This window comes from Anser anser, assembly GCF_964211835.1.
Source record: "Anser anser genome assembly, chromosome: 3".
Classification (NCBI taxonomy): domain Eukaryota; kingdom Metazoa; phylum Chordata; class Aves; order Anseriformes; family Anatidae; genus Anser; species Anser anser.
The window spans coordinates 31,428,802-31,448,637 of NC_139722.1; the positions used below are offsets into that span (position 1 = coordinate 31,428,802).

Below are 19,836 nucleotides of genomic sequence, written 5' to 3' on the forward strand. Positions count from 1 at the left end.
TTTGTCATTAACACTGGTGTTTTATTTGTTATGCTACGTACTTTTGAGGACATCAGTAAAAAGTGACCTAATCTGAAAGTTTGTGGAACATCGTTATGTATGAGCAAGCCACTCACCTTGTATGCAGTTCTCTGGATTTGGTTCTTAAGACTGAAATTATTTGCATTTATATATTCTGATGAATTCCTGTAGTATTGAAGTAGAAGATGTCAGTTATGAGAAATCTTGGCCAAACAGGAGGTGCAGGAAAACCATCCTGTCTCAGACTTAGCCCAGAGTTTCTAGAAAGGATGTCATGTTTCTTTATTTCTACTTTCTTCCCCCAGATCTCACTCAGTGCTGCTTCTGTGGAACTAAACAGACAGCAGTATTGAAGCTACAACTTGCAGTATGGTATCATTTAAAACACCGGGCTGTGCAAGGGTCATAGAAAGGTTAATAACATTAATCCCATTTAATGTGTTCTTAAAAGTAACAGATGTGCAAGTTAGCAGCTTTATCAGACAGTATTCTCCTGCATGAGCTTACTTAGGCATTTTCTGTCACCAGCTGAGGTGCCAGGGAAGCAGCTCCTAAATGCAGATAGCGCATCACGTTTGTTCAGGGGGAAGGTTTGTAGGGTTTGGTTTTGTCTTCAGTAATTTCCTTCAGAGTATATATTATAATATAACAATAATAATATACCAATATTTTCTAAGTGTTCTCTTATATGTTATAGGCAAAATACATAGCTCAGTTGCTTGTATTATTTCTGTACATTCTCCAATGGCATAAATTTTGAACAGAAACAGACAATGAAGGTCTAGAAAAAAATGATGCTTAAAGCAAGTGTGCCAAAGTTTGTATTTTAAAATGTGGGTGACTAATAGCAAAATGAAAGAAAATGTCATAGGGTGCTTTCATTGTGTCTTTGAGAAAGAACAGTCTTCAGAGAAGGTAAAGTCAAAAAGACAAATAGTTTAATTTATACAGAGAGAAACAAAATATCCACATTGCACATTTTTCTCTAAATTGAATTTATCTAAAAAAGGCAACTTAGGATGTCTAACGGTGGCCTTCCAGCTGTTCTGTTTATTTGTATTGAATGTAAACACACATAGAAAAGCATACAGGGGGTTAAGACATCATTTATTTGTTTTTTGTACAACCACAGATGTTACTTCAAAATATGTAATCTCAAATATAAAACTGGTACATTTCTGGGACTTAACATTCCCTTGAAAATGGCTGCCAGCCTTTTGTTTGAATTTGACACAGGAGTTGAGCTGGAATAGGCTTCATCTGAAATTAGGAATGCAACACAAATTGGAGTGGAAAACAAAGAGGTTATTCCACATGGCTTAGTCATGAGCCCTCAGTGATCGTACGTTTCCAGAAATTTACAGCATGGCAGGGGGCAGGTTTCCGTGCTGCCTTTCCACAGCTGAAGAGCTGAGGGAGGCTTAGCACAGCCCATGCAACATGTACGTACATCGAAATGACCAAGTATGAAGTGATGGAGCCTGCTCAGGGGGGCTCTAGATCGTATTTTACATGCACAAAAAAAATAGCTACAACCAAAGTAAATAAACTAATCCTTTTTTATTTGTTGTCTGAAGACGTCATTTCACTGTACATCATACAAAGAAATTAAGGATGGGAGAAGAAGTATTCATGGAAACTCTTTATTTATAAAAAACACTATTAATAGACAAGTGCTTTTATTTTCCACAAGGGAGAAGAGCTGAAAGGCCTTGCCCGTGTGTTTTTGTAAGCACCATTGCTCCAACTTGTGTTGCTAAGTACACCTTTAATTTACACCCGCTGTGTTAAAATGCCTTACTGAAACCTCGGCTGCAAGGTTTCTCTGCGTGTGTTTCTCCTCCATTCCTTATCTGTTTCTCAGCTGTCTGTGCAGGAAGTAAGTCAATGCTAGCACTTGGTGGCACGTGCGCTGCCCACTCACGGCCCTTTCACGTTCTTACCAGCTCTCTGCCCAGCCTGCACCCTGCAAGACGACGGCTCGCAGTACCCCGGAGGGCCAGGAGGGCCGGGAGGACCAGGGACCCCAGGCTGACCGGCCACCCCAGGGGGACCTCGTACGCCGTCACGGCCTTCCCTGCCGTAGCTGGCTTTGCCTGGTTCACCTGGAAAAGAGAATGTGGGTCTAAAACTGGCAGTATGGGATGTGCTCAGCATACATCTCGCATTACCGAACGGCCTTTTGTTAAAAGCTGTATGAAGATGGACGATGGAATTCCCTTTTTACTACTCTCGGTGGCTTCCCCAGAGAGGTAAGCACGCAGAGGGACAGTTAGTCGCCAGCAGAGAACCAGGCTGCCTTTACACATCTATAGCAATGACATTTCAGTTCCAAGCCTCTCCACTTATACCTGCCACCCTATAAACCTGTGCCACAAAAACCTGATTGGAACCATGCAGACAATTCTGCTGGTGAGGCTTGTGGAGGTGCAGATGCTACTCACTATTTCAGACTTATGTTACTGCCCTGGAAAGAGATGTAGCAAGAATTTATTTTTATTTTCCACTCAGATATGTTGGGGAACAGATGTGTAGGGTGGAACTGCTGAGCACTGAAATATCTTTTTTTTTTTTTTTTAAATCTTCAATGAAGGGATGAAATACAGTGATTTTAGTAAGCCTTTTCCAATGATAAATCTCTAAAGAGGCGAGCTCTGAGTCTCTCAGACATCCTGGGTATCAGTATATACGCAACTGAAATTGTTTTCCTTTTTACAAAGGGAACAAATTTTGGTAGCTTCTACGTATATACATAAACATGCTGCAGACATTGATGGAAATGGTTATTTTCATCATTGGCCACTAGAGGCCAGTTGTGCTGCATTTTTCAGCAAGTATCTGTCCTCGAGCCCTATTACGCAACACTGCAATTAATTACTGCAAAAATAAAGAATTGTATTTTGAATGTCTTAAGTTATGAATGGAGATTTTGAAGATTGCTCTGACTGCCAGTAAGATAGTCTGGGTTTTGTGGCTTGCCTTTTACGTTTTTTCTTTTTTTTTCTTTTTTTTTTTTTTTAATCATTTTCTAACGCTTTGTACATATTTTTCCTAAACTTGGGTGGGGTGGTAGCACTTTAGTAAAACAGCTTTTAATTTGGATTTGCAACTTTATCACTACCTACAACATAAAAGTTAGGAAGTACTCTTGTTTGGAAGTTTATTGCTTAATAATGGACACTTTTAATGTATTCAAGGTAGCTTGAGGTATCCGTTCTGAATAAATTTTTATTGCACATCTCTTGCTTTTCTGCTTTATCCTCAGCCTTTTATATTTACCTGGAAGACCTCTTGGTCCAGGGAAGCCTTTCACTCCTCTGCCTGGAAATCCTCTTTCTCCTCTTTCTCCTGGTTCACCTAAAACAAATTCATGAAACATTAGTTACAGCCTGCCTGGAGTATTACCTTCAGTAAGTTACCTCTCAGAAGTGAACAGCTCATAAGCAGAGAATTCAGGTGGCTGTATATATTCTTAGCATCTTTGAAAGATGTCATGACATATGTCCTTGTAAAAGATTGCAGATCTGGGTTGCATTTTTCCACCTCTGTTTGAGTTATACTTAGTAGACATGTTGGAGGGGAAAAATAGGGACAGGACAGTGAGTACGACATGAAATACACCATAGCCTAAATAAGAGAAATAAACCAAAATCACAGAACCACAAAGGTTATGTTGGATTTCAGCCTGGAGTTACTGACAGAGGGCTTTTGAAAGACCACGTGAACTCAGCTAGTAAGTAAAAATTCTCCAGTGCTAGTCCTATTGCACGGAAGAAAATAGGAGCTTACTTGCACAGATTACAGCATACTGCTGACATCCAAGGAATATGGTCACAAAAATAAAACAAATTACTTTGTTCTCGTGTACTGCTATTACAGAGACTTTCCTTTGGTGGGTGCACAGAGATCTTTTTCATGTTTCCTGCTGTGTACCATGAAACGTGCAGCTATCAAGAACCTCATAAATAATATAATCAAAGTATTTTAGTGGTGTCTTTTACAAGGTATCAAAGTGGATGCTGTCTGAAACAACTAATTTAGTTCTTAGTCCAATTATTTGACTGCATTGAAGCCCTTGCAGACCCCACCAACGTCACTCATCTTACCCTGGCACTTCCACGAAACGGCCTGGCCGTGGGGGTACCAGCCTCCACTCCCTACACACCAGGTGGCCACGAAAGCTGGGCGACACATCGGTGCCAACAACGCTGAAAAAGCGCTGGAAGCCTCCCCCTGGTGCCACTCCTATCCCGAGACAGCCTCCGGGTGAGCATGGCAAAAAAACCTCACTTAGAGGGGAAAGTGAAGTCAGCCAAGCAGCCCAGCACTCAGTGCAAGGTGAAGACGTCTTCTCATGACAGTAGTTGGCAGGCATTTGATGTCCTAGGCATTACCTGGTTTGCGTCTTAAAGTACCATCATGATAGCGCACACACTTGTGTGTGCACCACTTCTTTGGTATCTGCAATTTTGTTTCAAGGCTTACTATAAGGTAACCTGGAATTTGATGACAATTATGGTAGGAAACAGCATTTTGATAATTTCGAGTTTGTTTTTTTATGTGCTCTGTAGATTTTTTTTAATATTACTACAGTGCAGCCTGGTGTGTGCTGAGTCAAGTTCAGCACATCAGCCGACCTTTGTATCTCCAATTTTTATTGCTTCTGTGAATACAGATGATGCTACATTAAATAAAACTGTAACAGAGCTACAGCAACAATGCAGTTAGGGTTTGCTTTCTTTGTATTCTATTCCTTCTCTCAAAGTTTTTTTTTCCAATTTTACTTTCAAATAAAACTTGAGACAAAAGTAAACACTCTAATCTGGCAACAGACCAGCTTTGTGTTGAAATACGATTTTTTAAATAAAACCTTCCTTCAAGAAAACAAATTGAAACCACTGCTGAATACAAACAATAATACATACATGGTGCACAAAAGACTTTGCAGAAAATTCCCCTGCATAATCCTTTGAAGGCATATAAACCCTCTCAGACGGGAACAAAAGAGATTAACTTAGATCAACATTTTTTTTGTGAAGCGTAAGGTAACTCAATTTTCTTACAGATTTGTCCTTTCCAAAGAATCAATAGATTGTGGCCCCAAGGTGCAATGATGTTAAATATAAGAATGGCTAGAGTATTATACCCAAATACGAGACAGAGTTTTATCAGCCACTTGTAATGTGAGAAACTGGATGGACTTAGACTAGGGATTAGTGAATGAACCTGACTGTTTATGTTGGCTTTTGAGACTGTAATTCGTGCAGAAGCGAGGTTCACAACTGGACCGCGTGGGGTAAAGAGAGACTCACTGCTGGAACTTTTCAGCATGTGAAAAACACAAACCTCAGAAGTCCATGAGACGGACAGTTAATATTAGGAAACTGATTCAGCTGCTTACTTCTAGCTCAAGGCAGATGTCTGTCCTTTCTCATAGTGTATAAGTGATATGATGACAAGAAACATAAACAAGTTTTGCTGAGGCCAGCCAATGTGCCCTTTAATCACTGGGGCAACTGAGGGAACAGAGGCAGGAAACAGGTTAGATTCCTAATTTGGGATCTGTTTGGCCTTCACACCTGTACAATGTTCATTAACAACCTGTAATCCAATGGGGAAAAAAACACCACTCTCAGGGTTCAACTGACTGAAAATTTAGATGTTGAAATCCCTATCTCAGAGGAATGATATCTTTATCATCTCTCCCTGCGTCAGACAACCTAATATCATACAAACAAGAACTGTAAATTCTATGGCTTGGCCAGAAGAGCTTCGATTTTGTTGTTCAGCTGTTGATAGTAAATAAAAAGGAAATTTAAATGTAGGCTCCCTCTGGCATTGAGAAGTGTTTGTTAGACAACATGGAAAACTCAGAAGGCCAAGTCTGATTTTAACGCAGTTAATATGTGAGAAAGCCAGACCTCAGTTATATATAATGTGACCCCAAACACAGCCAACAACTGAAAGCCAGCCACAGAATTTCTTACCTTTAGGACCTTTACGACCGATCTCACCAGGGGGACCTTTAAGGCCAGGCAAGCCACGGGGTCCGAGCTGTCCTGGGAAGCCGTTTTCCCCAGGAGGCCCTGGAGCACCGGGTGGCCCAGGTCGGCCTGGAAGACCTGGAGCGCCGAATTCCGGCCTCCTGAGGCTGGCTGCCAGCTGGGCGAGTTGTTCTGCAACAAACAGAAGGACAAAGCTAAGCAGCACGCAGGGCCTGAATGGAGTGATTCACAAGTATTAGAGGTCACCGAAGAAAGATATCTCTTCTGCTATGGGAACTGACAGGTTACCATACAGCAATTTCCTTACGTAAAATGCTATTTGCAAAATTTGTTATGTATAAAATATTACCTTAGTTCCACCAGTGGCAAACTGCATAGGCATACCGTGAAGCTGGTCTCTCTGAAAGCCTACATCTTAAACATGTAATGTTTGCAGGCTGAAATGACTTAAATGTATACAGTTTATATGCCCTTACAATTTTCTTTGTCGTTTAATTTTCAACCACCTTTAAGAAAACTTACCCATGCAATTGCTGCCTCTTAAAAAAGAAAATATCTCTCTTTGGTACTACTTGTTAATATTTATTAAGATTCATCTTTACAAGAAGGAATTAAAAAGGCCACAGGAAGTTACCTGTCTTTGCAGTGGGCCTGCAATTTAAGTGCAGGCCTTATTTTTCAGAGGAAGGACACCTCTCAAATTGGTGCTCATGAGCTCAAGTTTGGTAAATAATTGAACATTTTACGTTGATCTTTTCTTAAGGTGAATCAACAGGAGCTTTGCTCTTCATTAGGCATAAGATCAACTTGTAATTCCTTGGAATGGTCTGAACCAGCTATATTCCTTTCTCCTCCTCCCTCTTTCAGTCTACTACTGTAACAGCACGAGTGCAGTCATCTCTCCTTCCTTAAAGAACCTATTCGACTTCAAAGCCATCTTTCCAGCATGTCTTAGAAATAACTTTCAGTGGATACAGCCACACACAACTCCATATGACATTTGCTATAAAGTCTGCACAACCTGGCAAAAGTATCTTTTTTTGTGTCCACAGTCCAGAAGTGGTAAGATGACAGGGAGAACAGGATTTGAAATAAAACACAACCGTGTCCAGCAGATAAATGAGGAAGACTGGGTGTACCAATCTGCAGAAAAAGCCTCCTGAGGAGCTGGACTTAAATTATGGTTGTCATTAAGGTGAAAAGGCACCAGAGACCCTATCAGATTTTATTTCTTTAACATGATCACATTGACAATTACAGAGCCTCTCAAGAGGGATGCAATGAAGATAGTCTAGATTTTTCCCATACCCTTCTCTTCACTGCTAATTCTGATTGTTATGAATATAATCAAGAATCATCTCTAATTTCACTCCTCAACATTAGACTTTCAGGAAACCACTTTAAAAGACCTTTTTACCCTATTTATAGACATGTGAAAATCATCTCACCCGAAGACAGCTTTATCTGAAAGTTTTTTAAAAATATCCCCATGGTATCAAGAACAGTGATTTGTACCAAGATTTTTTAGATTAAATCATGAGCAGCAATTTTGTTGTGGTAAACTCTTAACGTTACAAAGTCATAATATCCCAAAGGTCATCTTCAATAGCAAGTACTGAAATATTTCTTTTGTGCTTACAGGACAGAATAAATAATTAAACTCAGTATGCATCCGACTGTATTAGAAAAGCTCCAGCTTTCTGCATGCTCCGAGAAGAACTGAGCAAATATAATTAAGGTTTTGAACATCTGTCTATAATTTTCATTTTATGTTAAGTTAGCTACAGAAAGCCTCTCTGTGCACTCCCTCCTTTTTTTTTTTAGCCTATTTTGCTGTGGTCTGTTTGCCGTAATCTAACAGTGTATAAGCACAAAAGGCAAAACAAGCTTTCAGTGACACTGTATACTTTATAAATGTAGACAGTAAGTGATTTGTATACAAAATTTATGTATTTTATAAAAACACTCTGGTCTATGGCCTGGTTACTACAGAAATAGTGTGGAATCAATGAGTGGTTCAATGAGCTGCACAGGGTACGTAAATAAGGGACTTCAGTTTCTCATATTGTGTCTACATTAACATGTGGAAAGACTTTCTACTGCATGCCTTTCTGAGAGCATGTCATTTGCTGTGCTTAAGGCTGGGAAAATCTTAGCTGCTTCCACAGCAGTTGAGTATTGTGACTTAAATGCACAAGAAACATCAAACACTTTTTAGCATCTTTACCTTGCATGACTCTCATGCAGACCTGCTTAATGTGCTGATCCGTTGGTTCTTTTCCCTAGGATTGAAAAATAGTAATTTAAAAACCAGTTGATACGAGAGTACAATTTATAAGGGTGCCTGATGCTGAAGGTGCTGGCTGTTCAATAAGAGGTGTCCCAGCCCCTGCAATTACAACTATTCCAGCTGAAGTCGCTTTGACTGGCAAGGTAGGTAGGTGCTGCGTGTGTGGTGCACCCGTGTGTCAAACACACTACATGCACACCACAGGAGCATGGTGGGCACAAGAAAATGGAAGTGAACTGAAAGCTGAGGACCAAAGGACCCAGTTGTACAGCCCTAAGATTTCTCTGGTGTACAGATGGGTCTGTGAAAGGTACAGTGCATTTCAAGTACTCTACCATAGCACTTGTGTTTCCCATGCATAAGTAACTCCTGATGCAAGAAAAGGAGTGGTGCAAGTGACAGCTAATTGTTCAAAAAGATATCAGTTAGGGGGAGGACAGTACTTACAGCTGGACCTTGGCTGCCAGGCAGCCCCGGGGCACCCTGTTCTCCCTGCAGGCCTCGCGGTCCAGGCGCACCTCGTGGTCCTTCCATGCCAGGCAGTCCTCGACTTCCCTCAGGCCCACGGGAACCTGGGTCTCCAGGATTACCGACCTGGCGATGACAGAGGAATTTCAAAAAACTTCTGTGCTGGCGTTATACTCATTCTGACATATCAAAATCTTGACAAGAACCAATTGCAAATGCAAAGTAACAGCCACAGGGCTGCAGAGCTGTTGCACGGCACCTTTTTGGATAAGCACCTGGGGTCGGTGGTTGTGTGGTTTATAAAAGTAAGAAGAGTTCCCCTCATTTCAAGTGGAGAAGTGGGAAAATAAGATATTCTGTCAAAAGAGACAGAATCATCATCATCCATAGTAGCACACAAAAGACACTGTTTTTGTCAAGGAACAGTCTCTCGGTTTGTACTTCTGCCCTCATGTATGTCACATACGACTTCCCTGGCCATTAAGTGCTCCTCAAGTTACAAAATTTCCAGCTCCCTGCTTGCTCCAAACGCCTTTCATACCCTCTACCAGAGACCACAGTATGAGCTTGTATCACCTAGCCTGGGGCTGAGCTCAGGAGTGGACACTTTTTGCTTTGTTTAGGTATCAGAGCCAGAGCTCACAGCACACAGCTTCCAGGTCCTACCCTTGATTTTGCTGGCTCTGGGGAGGGAATGTGCTCACAGAAGATGATGTTGGCACAGTGCTAGAACAGAGGCATTGCCAGCTTGCTGCACTCAGGGATGGGGTATAAAGAGCTATTTTACTGGTATAAGCATCCTGTCCCCTGGGGAATGGCAGGGCTACATCAATATTGCCACTGAAGTACATCCTAGTAAATAAAGCCATAGCTTCTGCGCCAGTAGATTTTCTAACAGATTAAATAGCATGCAGAGTGAGACCTAAGCCTCCAAGTTACTTTCAATGCAAGTTACTCTACTACCGTTAATCAATAGTAATGAAGGCAAAACCAAAAACAACCACCAAAAAAATAAAAAGACAAAAAAAGATAAAAGAAAGAAAAATCCCTACATATTTCCAGCTTCCCAAATCTCTCAGCAAAAAATACCCCACTGAAGCAGGTCCTCAAAAACATGGGCAATTCCTTCATGATGATTACCGGTTAAATATCAGTTAAATCCACAAGATGGAGCCATTTCAGTTCCATCTCTACTGCATTCCCCACAGCTAATTGCTGGCCCTGACATAAGACCCAGAGAACACACTCATAGGATATAATAATGACAGCGAAGTTCCCCCTGTGAGCTACACAACGAGGAAGCCATAATTTCTTTCTTGCCCAGCCTGGCAAGTAATCAGGTTCCCTGATGGTTTATTCATCCCCCTACTCACTGGGATGACAAGCACTCCAGGGTCTCATCAGGTGAAGAGATTTAAAAAAAAAAAAATGGTGCAAAGAACTACAGATTTCTCCTCTGCTGCTTCTCTTCCTTATGTCCTTCCCATAAAATATCTCAATTAGCAATAAATGCCTAGTTTGCATTTGCTTAGTCCCAAAGGCGCAGTAGCCCCTGAGAACACAAGCACAGCTCATTTTGTTACGTTCAACCTCAGTTCCCTGGAGGCAGAATTGTTGATATGTTACTGTTATGGCCCAAACTGTCAGCTCCTGCGATAATCCCACTCCTCAGTGATGCTGAAATAAAAGAATGCACTTGGCTCTTGAAGTCTTTTTCTTATGAGACATACAAGCTTCTACTCCTCTTCCCCATCAAAGCTACCATTTCTTTATTCAAAAAAAAAGAAAAAAAAAAGAAAAAAAAGAAAGAAAGAAATTAATCAGGGCCAGAAGTACTTTCACAGGCAGCATAGTCCTACTACCACCTTTTCACAGTATGAAGATTACACACTGCACGCAGCCATTGCAGCAGGCCTCCTTCTGCGCCTCTACTGCATAAAGAGTGCATTCATTTCCTTAAAAAATTATAATAATAAAAAGGGGCCAGAAAACTGCAGTTCAGTGCTGGTTCTCTTTAGTGGGGTTTAGAATTGATGATGTGAATTCTTTTCCAAAGTTAATTCATTTTACTATGAACTGTATCCAAAATTTAGGAGGAAGAAATGCTGTTGGAGCTCATTTGATTCAACCATGATTTGTAAAGAACTCATCTCACTATTTGTATTCTTATTCCTTACTCAGAAAACCATCTATCTAATCTACCAGGGCTCTGTATTTCTGTAACAGTGCAGTTTGTTATACTTACAGATCCCTTTGCACCTGGTAATCCCATATCACCCTAAACAAAAACAAGACGTTATATCAGAAGAGAGTATCCATTGACATAGTCATTACAAATGCAGTAAACTTGACATATTTTTCCTGTATAAGAAAAAGTTCACATATTTAGCATACAAAGACACTTGCTGGTATGTGCAAAATTGCACTTCAATGAATTACAACTCATTTGGAAAAAAAAACACTTGAATTTCAGATTTTTCTGTAAGATTTCTTTCTGTAAGGCACAAACAAGAAAGCATTTTTCTTACAGCTGGCTTTGTACTGTTTATTTGTCAGATTCACAGCTATTTTACAGCATTCTGCTAGCCCTAAGAAAACATTAGCAGAAACCAGGTAGTTGTCTACGCACCGTGCTATAAGAAAACCAAACCCCTAGAAATTCCTTTTCCCAGAAACCTAGCCTCTGGCTTCCAGCAACCCCAAGATCTCCCTATAGCTTGACTGAGAATAGCAGTCACTATTCAGAAGTTTTTAGTTTTTCCTCTAAATTTACACTGTGTAAATTTGGTGTGGGGAAAAACAAACAAACAGGAAAAAAAAAAAAAAAAAGATTGGGTTCAAAATCTTGTAATTGCCTGTGAAACATTGACTCATATTCTTTGGTTTTATCGTATTACCCTTGGAGAAATTTCAGAAAACTATATTCTCCCATTTCTCTTGAAGGGCATTGATGAAATTAGTGGTTTCTAAAGGCCAGAAAGGCCACCTTGTCTATTAATGAATATTTCATAAATGAAATAGAAGTAACAACTGTTACCAGCTTAAAAACAGACTGGCAGCACACTTAAAGAACTGGTGTTGCTTCCTTGGAATCCTGTGTACTGGTAGTAAAGCTGCATCAGTGGACATCCAGCTCACCAGGGCTGTTACTTAGTTACAGAACCTTTTCAGAATTGTAGAGGGTAGGAAAAAAAGCACTTCTTAACAGCATACCACCTGGCAGCATACTGATTTTAAGTAGGGAGCAGTTTACTTCCTTTTGAAAGATCAAGTTCTGGCTTTGCTGGATAGGGCCCTCACCGTAGGAGCCCCATTGCACTCGTGCTTTTCTCCTTCTGTACAAAAACAAATCCTCTTTACCCAAGGGCACATGCCACAGCCATTATCCATTAAATTCACAACATGCCACACTTCTCTGCTCTCCAGCAACATCTTGGTGTCACAGCCTCCTCCCAAACCATTCTACCTCTAACAGAGAGTTGCTGCATATTATTTCCAAAGGATACTATACAATACACTTCAATCTAGTCTGAGTTATTAAGGTTACTTAGCTGTGCTCCTGCTTCACCTGAATTAAATTACCTCCTCATCCTCACTGCACCAAACACCAAGAATGTATATATATGCATATATAGGTGTGTGTATATGCATATATATATTTTTATATTCAAGCTCTTGGTGTAGATACACACACACACTCCTCAAGACAGCCTGTACCATGTTACACACACAAAAGAACATGTATATTTCAAAGTGCTTTCCAAACAGCTGAAATGTATGACCAGGCTAAAAAACTGCTGTGCTCTGCAGTATGTCCAGTTAGTACACAACTGAAATTGTGTTTCAGTGACCAAACCACAAAGCACTACAACTACACTTTGAAGTTTTAATTAACAACAACAAAATATTAGATCAGGTGAAGAAAGAATAACGTCTTACTAAGTCACCCTTTTCTCCTGCATCTCCTTCTGGTCCAGGTGCACCCTATACAATAAAAAAAAAACAGTCAGCCCTCAGATTTTGGTCAGTGTGATGTAGTGCAGCATTTAGTAGTGTAAATTTAAATTACCGTGATCTGTAACATCACTTACTTGTTCACCTTTAGGTCCTGGTTCACCCACTGAACCCTGAAAGGTTAAAGATATGAAAAATCTTTTAGAATTCGAAACTGCAGAAATTTAAATAGTTTTCTTCTACTCTGTACAGTAGATTTAAATGAGTCACAGTCTGTTCAGAGCAAAATTTGTCTCCCTTTACCATTTCTTAATTCCTTTTCTTGAATGCATACAGAACAGTCGATTTTGTGTCATATGCTATATCATGAGTAACACAATTAGGAGCTTTCTAGTGCATTCATAAATCATATTTATTTAAGGGGAAAAAATAGATCTGTCTTTGCTCACCACTTATATCTACTGGGAAAGATAACAGGACTTGAGGACTACAGCACTACAGAAAACACTGGTGATTCCTTGGAAATAAACTCTTAATGCCATTTTGCTAGTATGAATTGAACCCCCTTAACTTTTTTTCCTACCTCACAAAAGTATACTAAATCATCTTCAGTCTTCCCAACTATCTAGCATTAATGCAGTAGACCTTTAAAGCTGTAAATTTTTAAGAATGACAGCAAAAGCACTTTAATCTCCCTGGATAATTAAGGTGCCAGGCTGAAGGGAAGTAATAACGTGGAATATATAACACATCGGCACGTGCTGACTGTCAAGCAGGAGCGGATCTCTCCTTTACATGGCAGATGCTCTTGAAGTTGCTACAACTCTGCTCTGCAAATCGCTTAGAAATTATAAGTAAAAATCTAATAAGTGTATCACTTTTTCTAGCCATATTAAGTATTCTGTATAGCTGTGAGCCATATCAGCCTTGGTATTTTGGGATAAGCACAGCCAGACATCCGCAATTTCAATCACAACCTTGTCTTGCTTGCTGTTTAATTCTCAGTGGTTTTAGCAGCGCTGTCTCTATATTTTTTATCACAGTGGAAGGTGAATTTACCTGTATCTTAAAACCGTTCATCTGCTCCCTCCCTGCCCCGCCCCCCTTTTTTTTTAAATTATCTTGTCTTAGAATCCTATAATAATGTTAAAATGTACCTGTTTGGACAGGCAGGAACATAAGAAGAATAAATTTATGACCTGAATCATTTCAAGCATATGTCGTTTTGTTAGAAAAACAATCACATCATCCTTAAATGTTCTCTGCAGTCTGTGCACGTTCAAATATACCCATTCCAAATTACTATAACTGTACACAAAAAAAAGTGTGTTTTTTTTTTCTAAAACAGACATGCAGTATTTTCTCTCCAATTTCAGAGATCCATTTAATTCCTATAAGATACAGGCACAGAAACTGGTATAACATCTGCAATTTTGTGAATTCAGATTTGCTCTCATTATGATGAGGATGAAGAGCCAATACTAAATTATCTCCTAAGCTAAGCAGTGGAAATCACAGACCTATTTAACATTCGAACTTTGTCAAATAACACCAACTATGTTCTCTAAAGTACTCTCAAAATCATGCCTTTAGGTTTTCCAATTACTCAAACAAAAAGACATTGATTTCCAACCTAGCACAGTGAGTTTTGTGTTGTTTTTCTCCACTTATTCTTCTTCTGAGCAACAAAACTGCTGATAATGTTGAAATGGGACAAGCTTTTGCTTTTGTGAAACTTGAGCTGTAATATTTGTATCAGCAGGCATAAAAATCACAACTAAAACACTGCAAAGCCATTCTCCATTGTCCCCCAAAATGTCAATGGAGACAACAGGGTAAGATGTTAAAATATATATATTTTTTTTACCTTTTTTTTTTTTTTAACTTACTGTTTATCTATTTGTAAAAATCCCTTTCATGCTCTAGTGCCAAGGTCTGGTTCTTGGCCTGAAGCTGTTTGATTTAGTATAATAGGCAGAACCAGATGCAGTTGCAAGAAGAACAGTGTAGAGAAAGGGCAGAGTGGCACGATGTGACTGCTTTTCAGGCCTCTGACTTGCAGTACGCATTAGCAGAGCTGCAGCCATGTTAAGCCTGACCCAGAAAAATCACTCCAGTCTCTGTGGGACTGAATTAAAAAATGAACCCAGGATATGAGTGGATTCAGTTGGTAACTCTCAAAACAGGGAAGATAAAAAGCAATCGTAGGATGAGATCATTGCTGGGAGAGTTTTTTGGACTTTACTTGCATTGGGCATGAAACCAGCCCTAGGATACAAAAAAACTATCATCATCTGCCCTTTAGACAAACAGAAACCTCCTGACTCTAGCCAGAATCTGAATAGGGCTGTTCACACCATCTACATTCTGTTCTTATCTTGCAGGTCAAGCCCCTTTATATGATAAATTGAGAGAAATAGGCATCTTTGGAGGGAGATTGTCAGCACTGCAACAGATACTAGCCTTGTTCCTATCATATTTGCTTCCTCAGGTGCCTTCAATCTCCCTCTGGAAGAGTAAGTTATGAATCGTTACCAGTGTAATAAGAAGAGACTGCTTTATGTCAATGCTTATATTTGACTAGAAACATATGTCTCTGATCTCAGCATGAAAAAAAAATAATCCACATGAAGAAATACTTCAAGGACAAAAAAGGCTGTCTTAGAAATATTTTTTTGAGTACCTGAGCAGCTTTTAAAAACTGCCAAATGCAACTGTGAGCCCTATCTAGCCACCATACAGTGTATAAGGTGCCAGGGGCAGGATTCCTCTCTTCAAAGAAAAGACATCTAGAGCAGCAATACCCACGTCTAACAGTCATATGCTCCCTTGATTGTCAGTGGAAAGCACCAGACACTTCAAAAGTGCAATTCATTTCATACTGAAGCAGATGCTTGAAATAGGAAGGATGAAACACAATGCAGAACTGACAGTTCCTGTAACAAAGATGTCTGAAGTTTGGTGAGTGAATTCCACCCTCTCTAGCCTCCTGTGAGCAAAAGAAGATAAGGAACTTTTTTTTTTGTATGTATATGAAGTCTTCACTGACATCTATTCAGCAAAGCAGGGTACCTTCTGCAGATACGTGATGTCTCTATGGCCCAATTCTTCCTTCCTAACAAAATCCTAGATGGGATACTTATATCCTGCAATTGTGCATGTACACACAGATGTCTCAATAGCTACAGAAACCAGTGCATGTCCGTAGCAGATCCTAAGAGGTATGTTAAAGACACTGTGACTACTGTAGAACTGGGTTGATGTTCCACATAGTTCTGTAGTGACCAGAGAGCCTGATTTACAATTTCAGATCTGGTTGAGTCAATGATTTTCAATGTGATTTAAGCACCTAAATGATTCAAACTCAAAAAAAAAATATGCATTAACAACAGTAATCTTATTTAAAACCCTTCAGTAATGTCGTGACTTTCCCTGTATATTTTATAAGCTGCAAGTAGTTAATGGGCTCCAAACAGCAGCCAACAGATCTACATGCAAAACGAGAAATAACAAGAAATCAGTTCATGTAAAAACTGCAAACAATGCTCATATTGTTTCATTTACTCTTGATGTCAAAGTGCAGACTGTATTTATGAGTGCATTTCTTACCCTGTCACCCTTACCACCAGGTAGGCCTGGAGGACCTGGCAGTCCAGGAAGTCCAATATCACCCTGGGGACCCTGTGAAAATAAGTTAAAGATGTAAACTTACCCAGTCGGTTTTACAATGAACAGCTGAGGGTCGTACCCTGACAAGCAGATGGGTAAGAATCTCATTTCTAGAGCAGTCCCAACTTGACGAAAGGTGATTATCTGATCAAAATAGAGCTGATCCAAAATACATCCCTTTAAACAGTGTCTTACTGTAATTTTATTGCTGACAAGCACAAGAGAAATGGCTTACAGGGTTTTCCACCCTTCAGTCCCTCGACTACAGTCTGGTTCCCTTAAAATACTTCCTCAGATCTTGCAGCCTGTGATTTGTGCATTCCTCTGTAACAGCAGGCTCTTTCAGCCAAAACCTCCCCAGCCATGCTTCTGACTGTTGCTGTGTAAATACTGCTGGAGCAGTAGTAAAAGGTGGCATTCATAATCTGCTCCATTCATTAGTTTCACGTAGCTGTTAGCAGAAAGCCAGTCTTTCACTGTTCCTGTTCCCCATGCGCACACAGCCCACACAGGGGTGTGCAACCCAGCTTTGCACATCACAGAGGTGTTTCTTTTAGGCTGAAGAAAAAGTCACGCAGCTCCAGAAACTTCAAAACAGCATTTACTAATATTAGCACGGTCACAGAGGACTGAAAAAGAAATTCAACAATCACTCATTTCAACATTATTTTCAGTTCCCTGCATAGATGAATGGCTAGGTGTAGTTCCAGATGATACCATAGCTCCTTGAAAGTACACATAGGCACTGAATATGGAAATAAACTGCTTACCAGTTTCCCTGGTAAACCTGGAGGGCCCGCAGGACCTGTCTCCCCTCTGCTGCCCTTATAGGAAATAGAAGGACACTGTTACTTCCTGAAACATTTCTTGTGAACTGGGAATAAAGTATGATTATTTCCTTAATGTTTAATGAATTACATTACTTAGCAGTTGGCTTTAATCAAGACTTCTGTTTATTACTGTAAAAATATCATGTGAGTTGCAGATACCGGAAAGCTGAGAAATTTAAACATTTTTAGGCTACAATGACACACAATATTTAGTTAACATTAAATGACTAAACTATTTAATTCTGATGCATGATTATTCACAATAAAGTCTCCTTCATGTTCTGCACCTGAAAGTTACCTGTTAGGAATACAGTTATTTCACTATGACAATCCCAATGGGCTAACCCTTAGCTTTAGGCTGATGTTTAGTTTCAGTAACCAGACACCCAATTGACCCAATTAAGCATAACTTACAAGCTCATGACAAAAAAAAAAAAAAGAGCAATGAGCATACTTTTTTCTTGTTAGCCTTCGAGTGTCATCTTAAAATATTTAAAAGCCCATGATCCCATCTTGCAACGGACAAATTTGAAAAATGCATGCAGAAGTCATGCTTAACAAATTCATTTAGGTAAAAATACATGTCTATATATGTCAAGACTTTTGTAGGGAGGAGAGATGTTTTAAAATCCCCATTCATAACAGTGATAAGTATAAATATGCTCTTAACTGGATTTTGTCTTTTTAGCTTCACTTCAGGTATGTTAATGCATTCAGATCATCACAGTCACATTAGTGTTATAACTCCGTCTCTTAATGCAGCCACTTGAAAATACGTTCTGGGTAAACCTGACACTGAGTCAAAATTTCAAAGAGTTTAAGCAAATCTTGAAATAAAGTACCTATCCCGAAAAGTGTTTGTCTCTTACAATCAAACTATTAAGAACAGCTTAATAAGTTTTGTACTCCTGTGCAGATAAATTCAAACACAACACAAGCCTGTCACGCAAGACACTTTTCTTACTTCAGTTGTGTAAACGTGTAGTACTTGCTATAAAAGCATGATGTATCATTTAAGATCATAAAATTCCAAGAATCAAGGTTATTAGGATGTACGTAGATAACTCTGCTATATATAGCTTAGAAATTTTTGGATAAAAGCAGATCTAAGCATTCCAGTACTGTACACAGTCGATAAGTTCGTATATAAGTATTTTCTTCGTAATAAGGAAAATATTGTGACGTACTGAACAATAAAAGGAAAGAGCAGACTTAAATGCCTTTTACACCAGGTCATAAATGCAGTGATGACTTCTCATACAAGCCTGGAAAGACTGAGCCCTACAGTTCCAGAAATAGGTATCCTGGAGAGATCAGAGAACCAAACACAGAAAGACTTTTCCATTCATTCCCTCCAAAACATCCTATTGTGTTAAGGTCACTATCCTTTTAAAGGTCTTTGTATAAGTTCTAGACCTAAAATAAATTAAAAAAGCCCCCCAAATCACCTTTATTTTACTACCCGAAACATGCACGAGCCTTTTTGAAAATCTGTATTTTAATCACATAATTCAGTACTACATCTCTGACCCAGAATACTCCTACATTTCTGATGCAGGAAAGAGGATGATTAAATTTACAATCAGTATTAAAAATTTGTCTCCTTATCATTCACATCTGAATGTTATGCATCTATAAAACAAAAGCGATGTTCCTTCCGTAGAGTTAAATTCATAATTAATGTCTTAAGCACATCAATGTTTCTGCTGGTCATAAAGAATTGAATAAAATCTTTCACTTTATTTAAATGTAAAAAATCCTTGTAGGCACTTTTTCAAATGCTCATGCTTTTCTAAAGTGGTAAAAAAAAAACACAAGACCACAACACTAAAGCGTGGTGTTTCCCATAAACATGGGCTTTACGGCTGTAAGGACAGATCACTTCAAATTAAGGGCCATCACTGCAGAATCTGCACGTGTTGTGTTTCAGAGAGTAAGAGACTGTAACCCAAAGAACAATCAGGAATCCTGTTGGCATAATCAGGAATCCTATTGGCATAATTTAAGACTGCAAAGCTTCCACCAAGTTACTATACTTAACTGAGAGGGCTCAATGTTAACATTCATGTTCAGCTATTTACCTTAGGTTCCCTTCCTAGAGGATGAAGAAAAAAAAGGCATCTTGAAGTGTCCTCATGTAAACATTTAAAATATGCCAAGAGTCACGTCACTGAAGAATCTACTTTTTCCCCATTCACTTTGTTTAAGGGACTATTGCCATACCATTCGATACATTTAAAGCAGATTTAATGTTTCTCTCACAGTTCTGTTAGATCAATATTCAGACTTTGAATGTCACATACGTTACAACATAGTTTATGAGTACTGGTAGACCTTCCTTTAGTTGTCTGGGATGGTTTTCATCCCCACTGAAATTCAGGAGGATTTGATTTTTTGTAGAGTTCCCACAGGCACAGAGCACACATTCAGGCACAACAGTTCCTTTTGCTAGTTTATTGATTTCCTGGTGTGCAACTCATCCTGTTAAGGATGCCTCTGTTAGTGGAACAGCAGTAAGAATGAGAATATCCCCCGCTAATTTCAATCTCACGAATGTGAGAATTTCTGATGAATCTCACATTAGTACACTAACTTCATG

General features: G+C 39.4%; 1 protein-coding gene across 2 annotated transcripts in view; it reads right to left on the minus strand.

The window, feature by feature from the left end:
* Window positions 1–1,652: 1,652 nt before the first annotated feature.
* Window positions 1,653–19,836, minus strand: part of COL9A1 (collagen type IX alpha 1 chain) — a 66,510-nt gene continuing 48,326 nt past the window's right edge. For both annotated transcript variants that reach the window (XM_083832487.1, XM_083832488.1), the window contains 10 exons: window positions 17,178–17,231; window positions 16,348–16,419; window positions 12,876–12,911; window positions 12,724–12,768; window positions 11,030–11,062; window positions 8,764–8,910; window positions 8,254–8,308; window positions 6,009–6,197; window positions 3,301–3,378; window positions 1,653–2,126 (listed from right to left, as the gene is read on the minus strand). In XM_083832487.1, coding sequence (XP_083688613.1) covers window positions 1,942–2,126; window positions 3,301–3,378; window positions 6,009–6,197; window positions 8,254–8,308; window positions 8,764–8,910; window positions 11,030–11,062; window positions 12,724–12,768; window positions 12,876–12,911; window positions 16,348–16,419; window positions 17,178–17,231 — 894 coding nt within the window. In that variant the 3' untranslated portion in view covers window positions 1,653–1,941. The remainder of the gene's footprint in view (window positions 2,127–3,300; window positions 3,379–6,008; window positions 6,198–8,253; window positions 8,309–8,763; window positions 8,911–11,029; window positions 11,063–12,723; window positions 12,769–12,875; window positions 12,912–16,347; window positions 16,420–17,177; window positions 17,232–19,836) is intronic.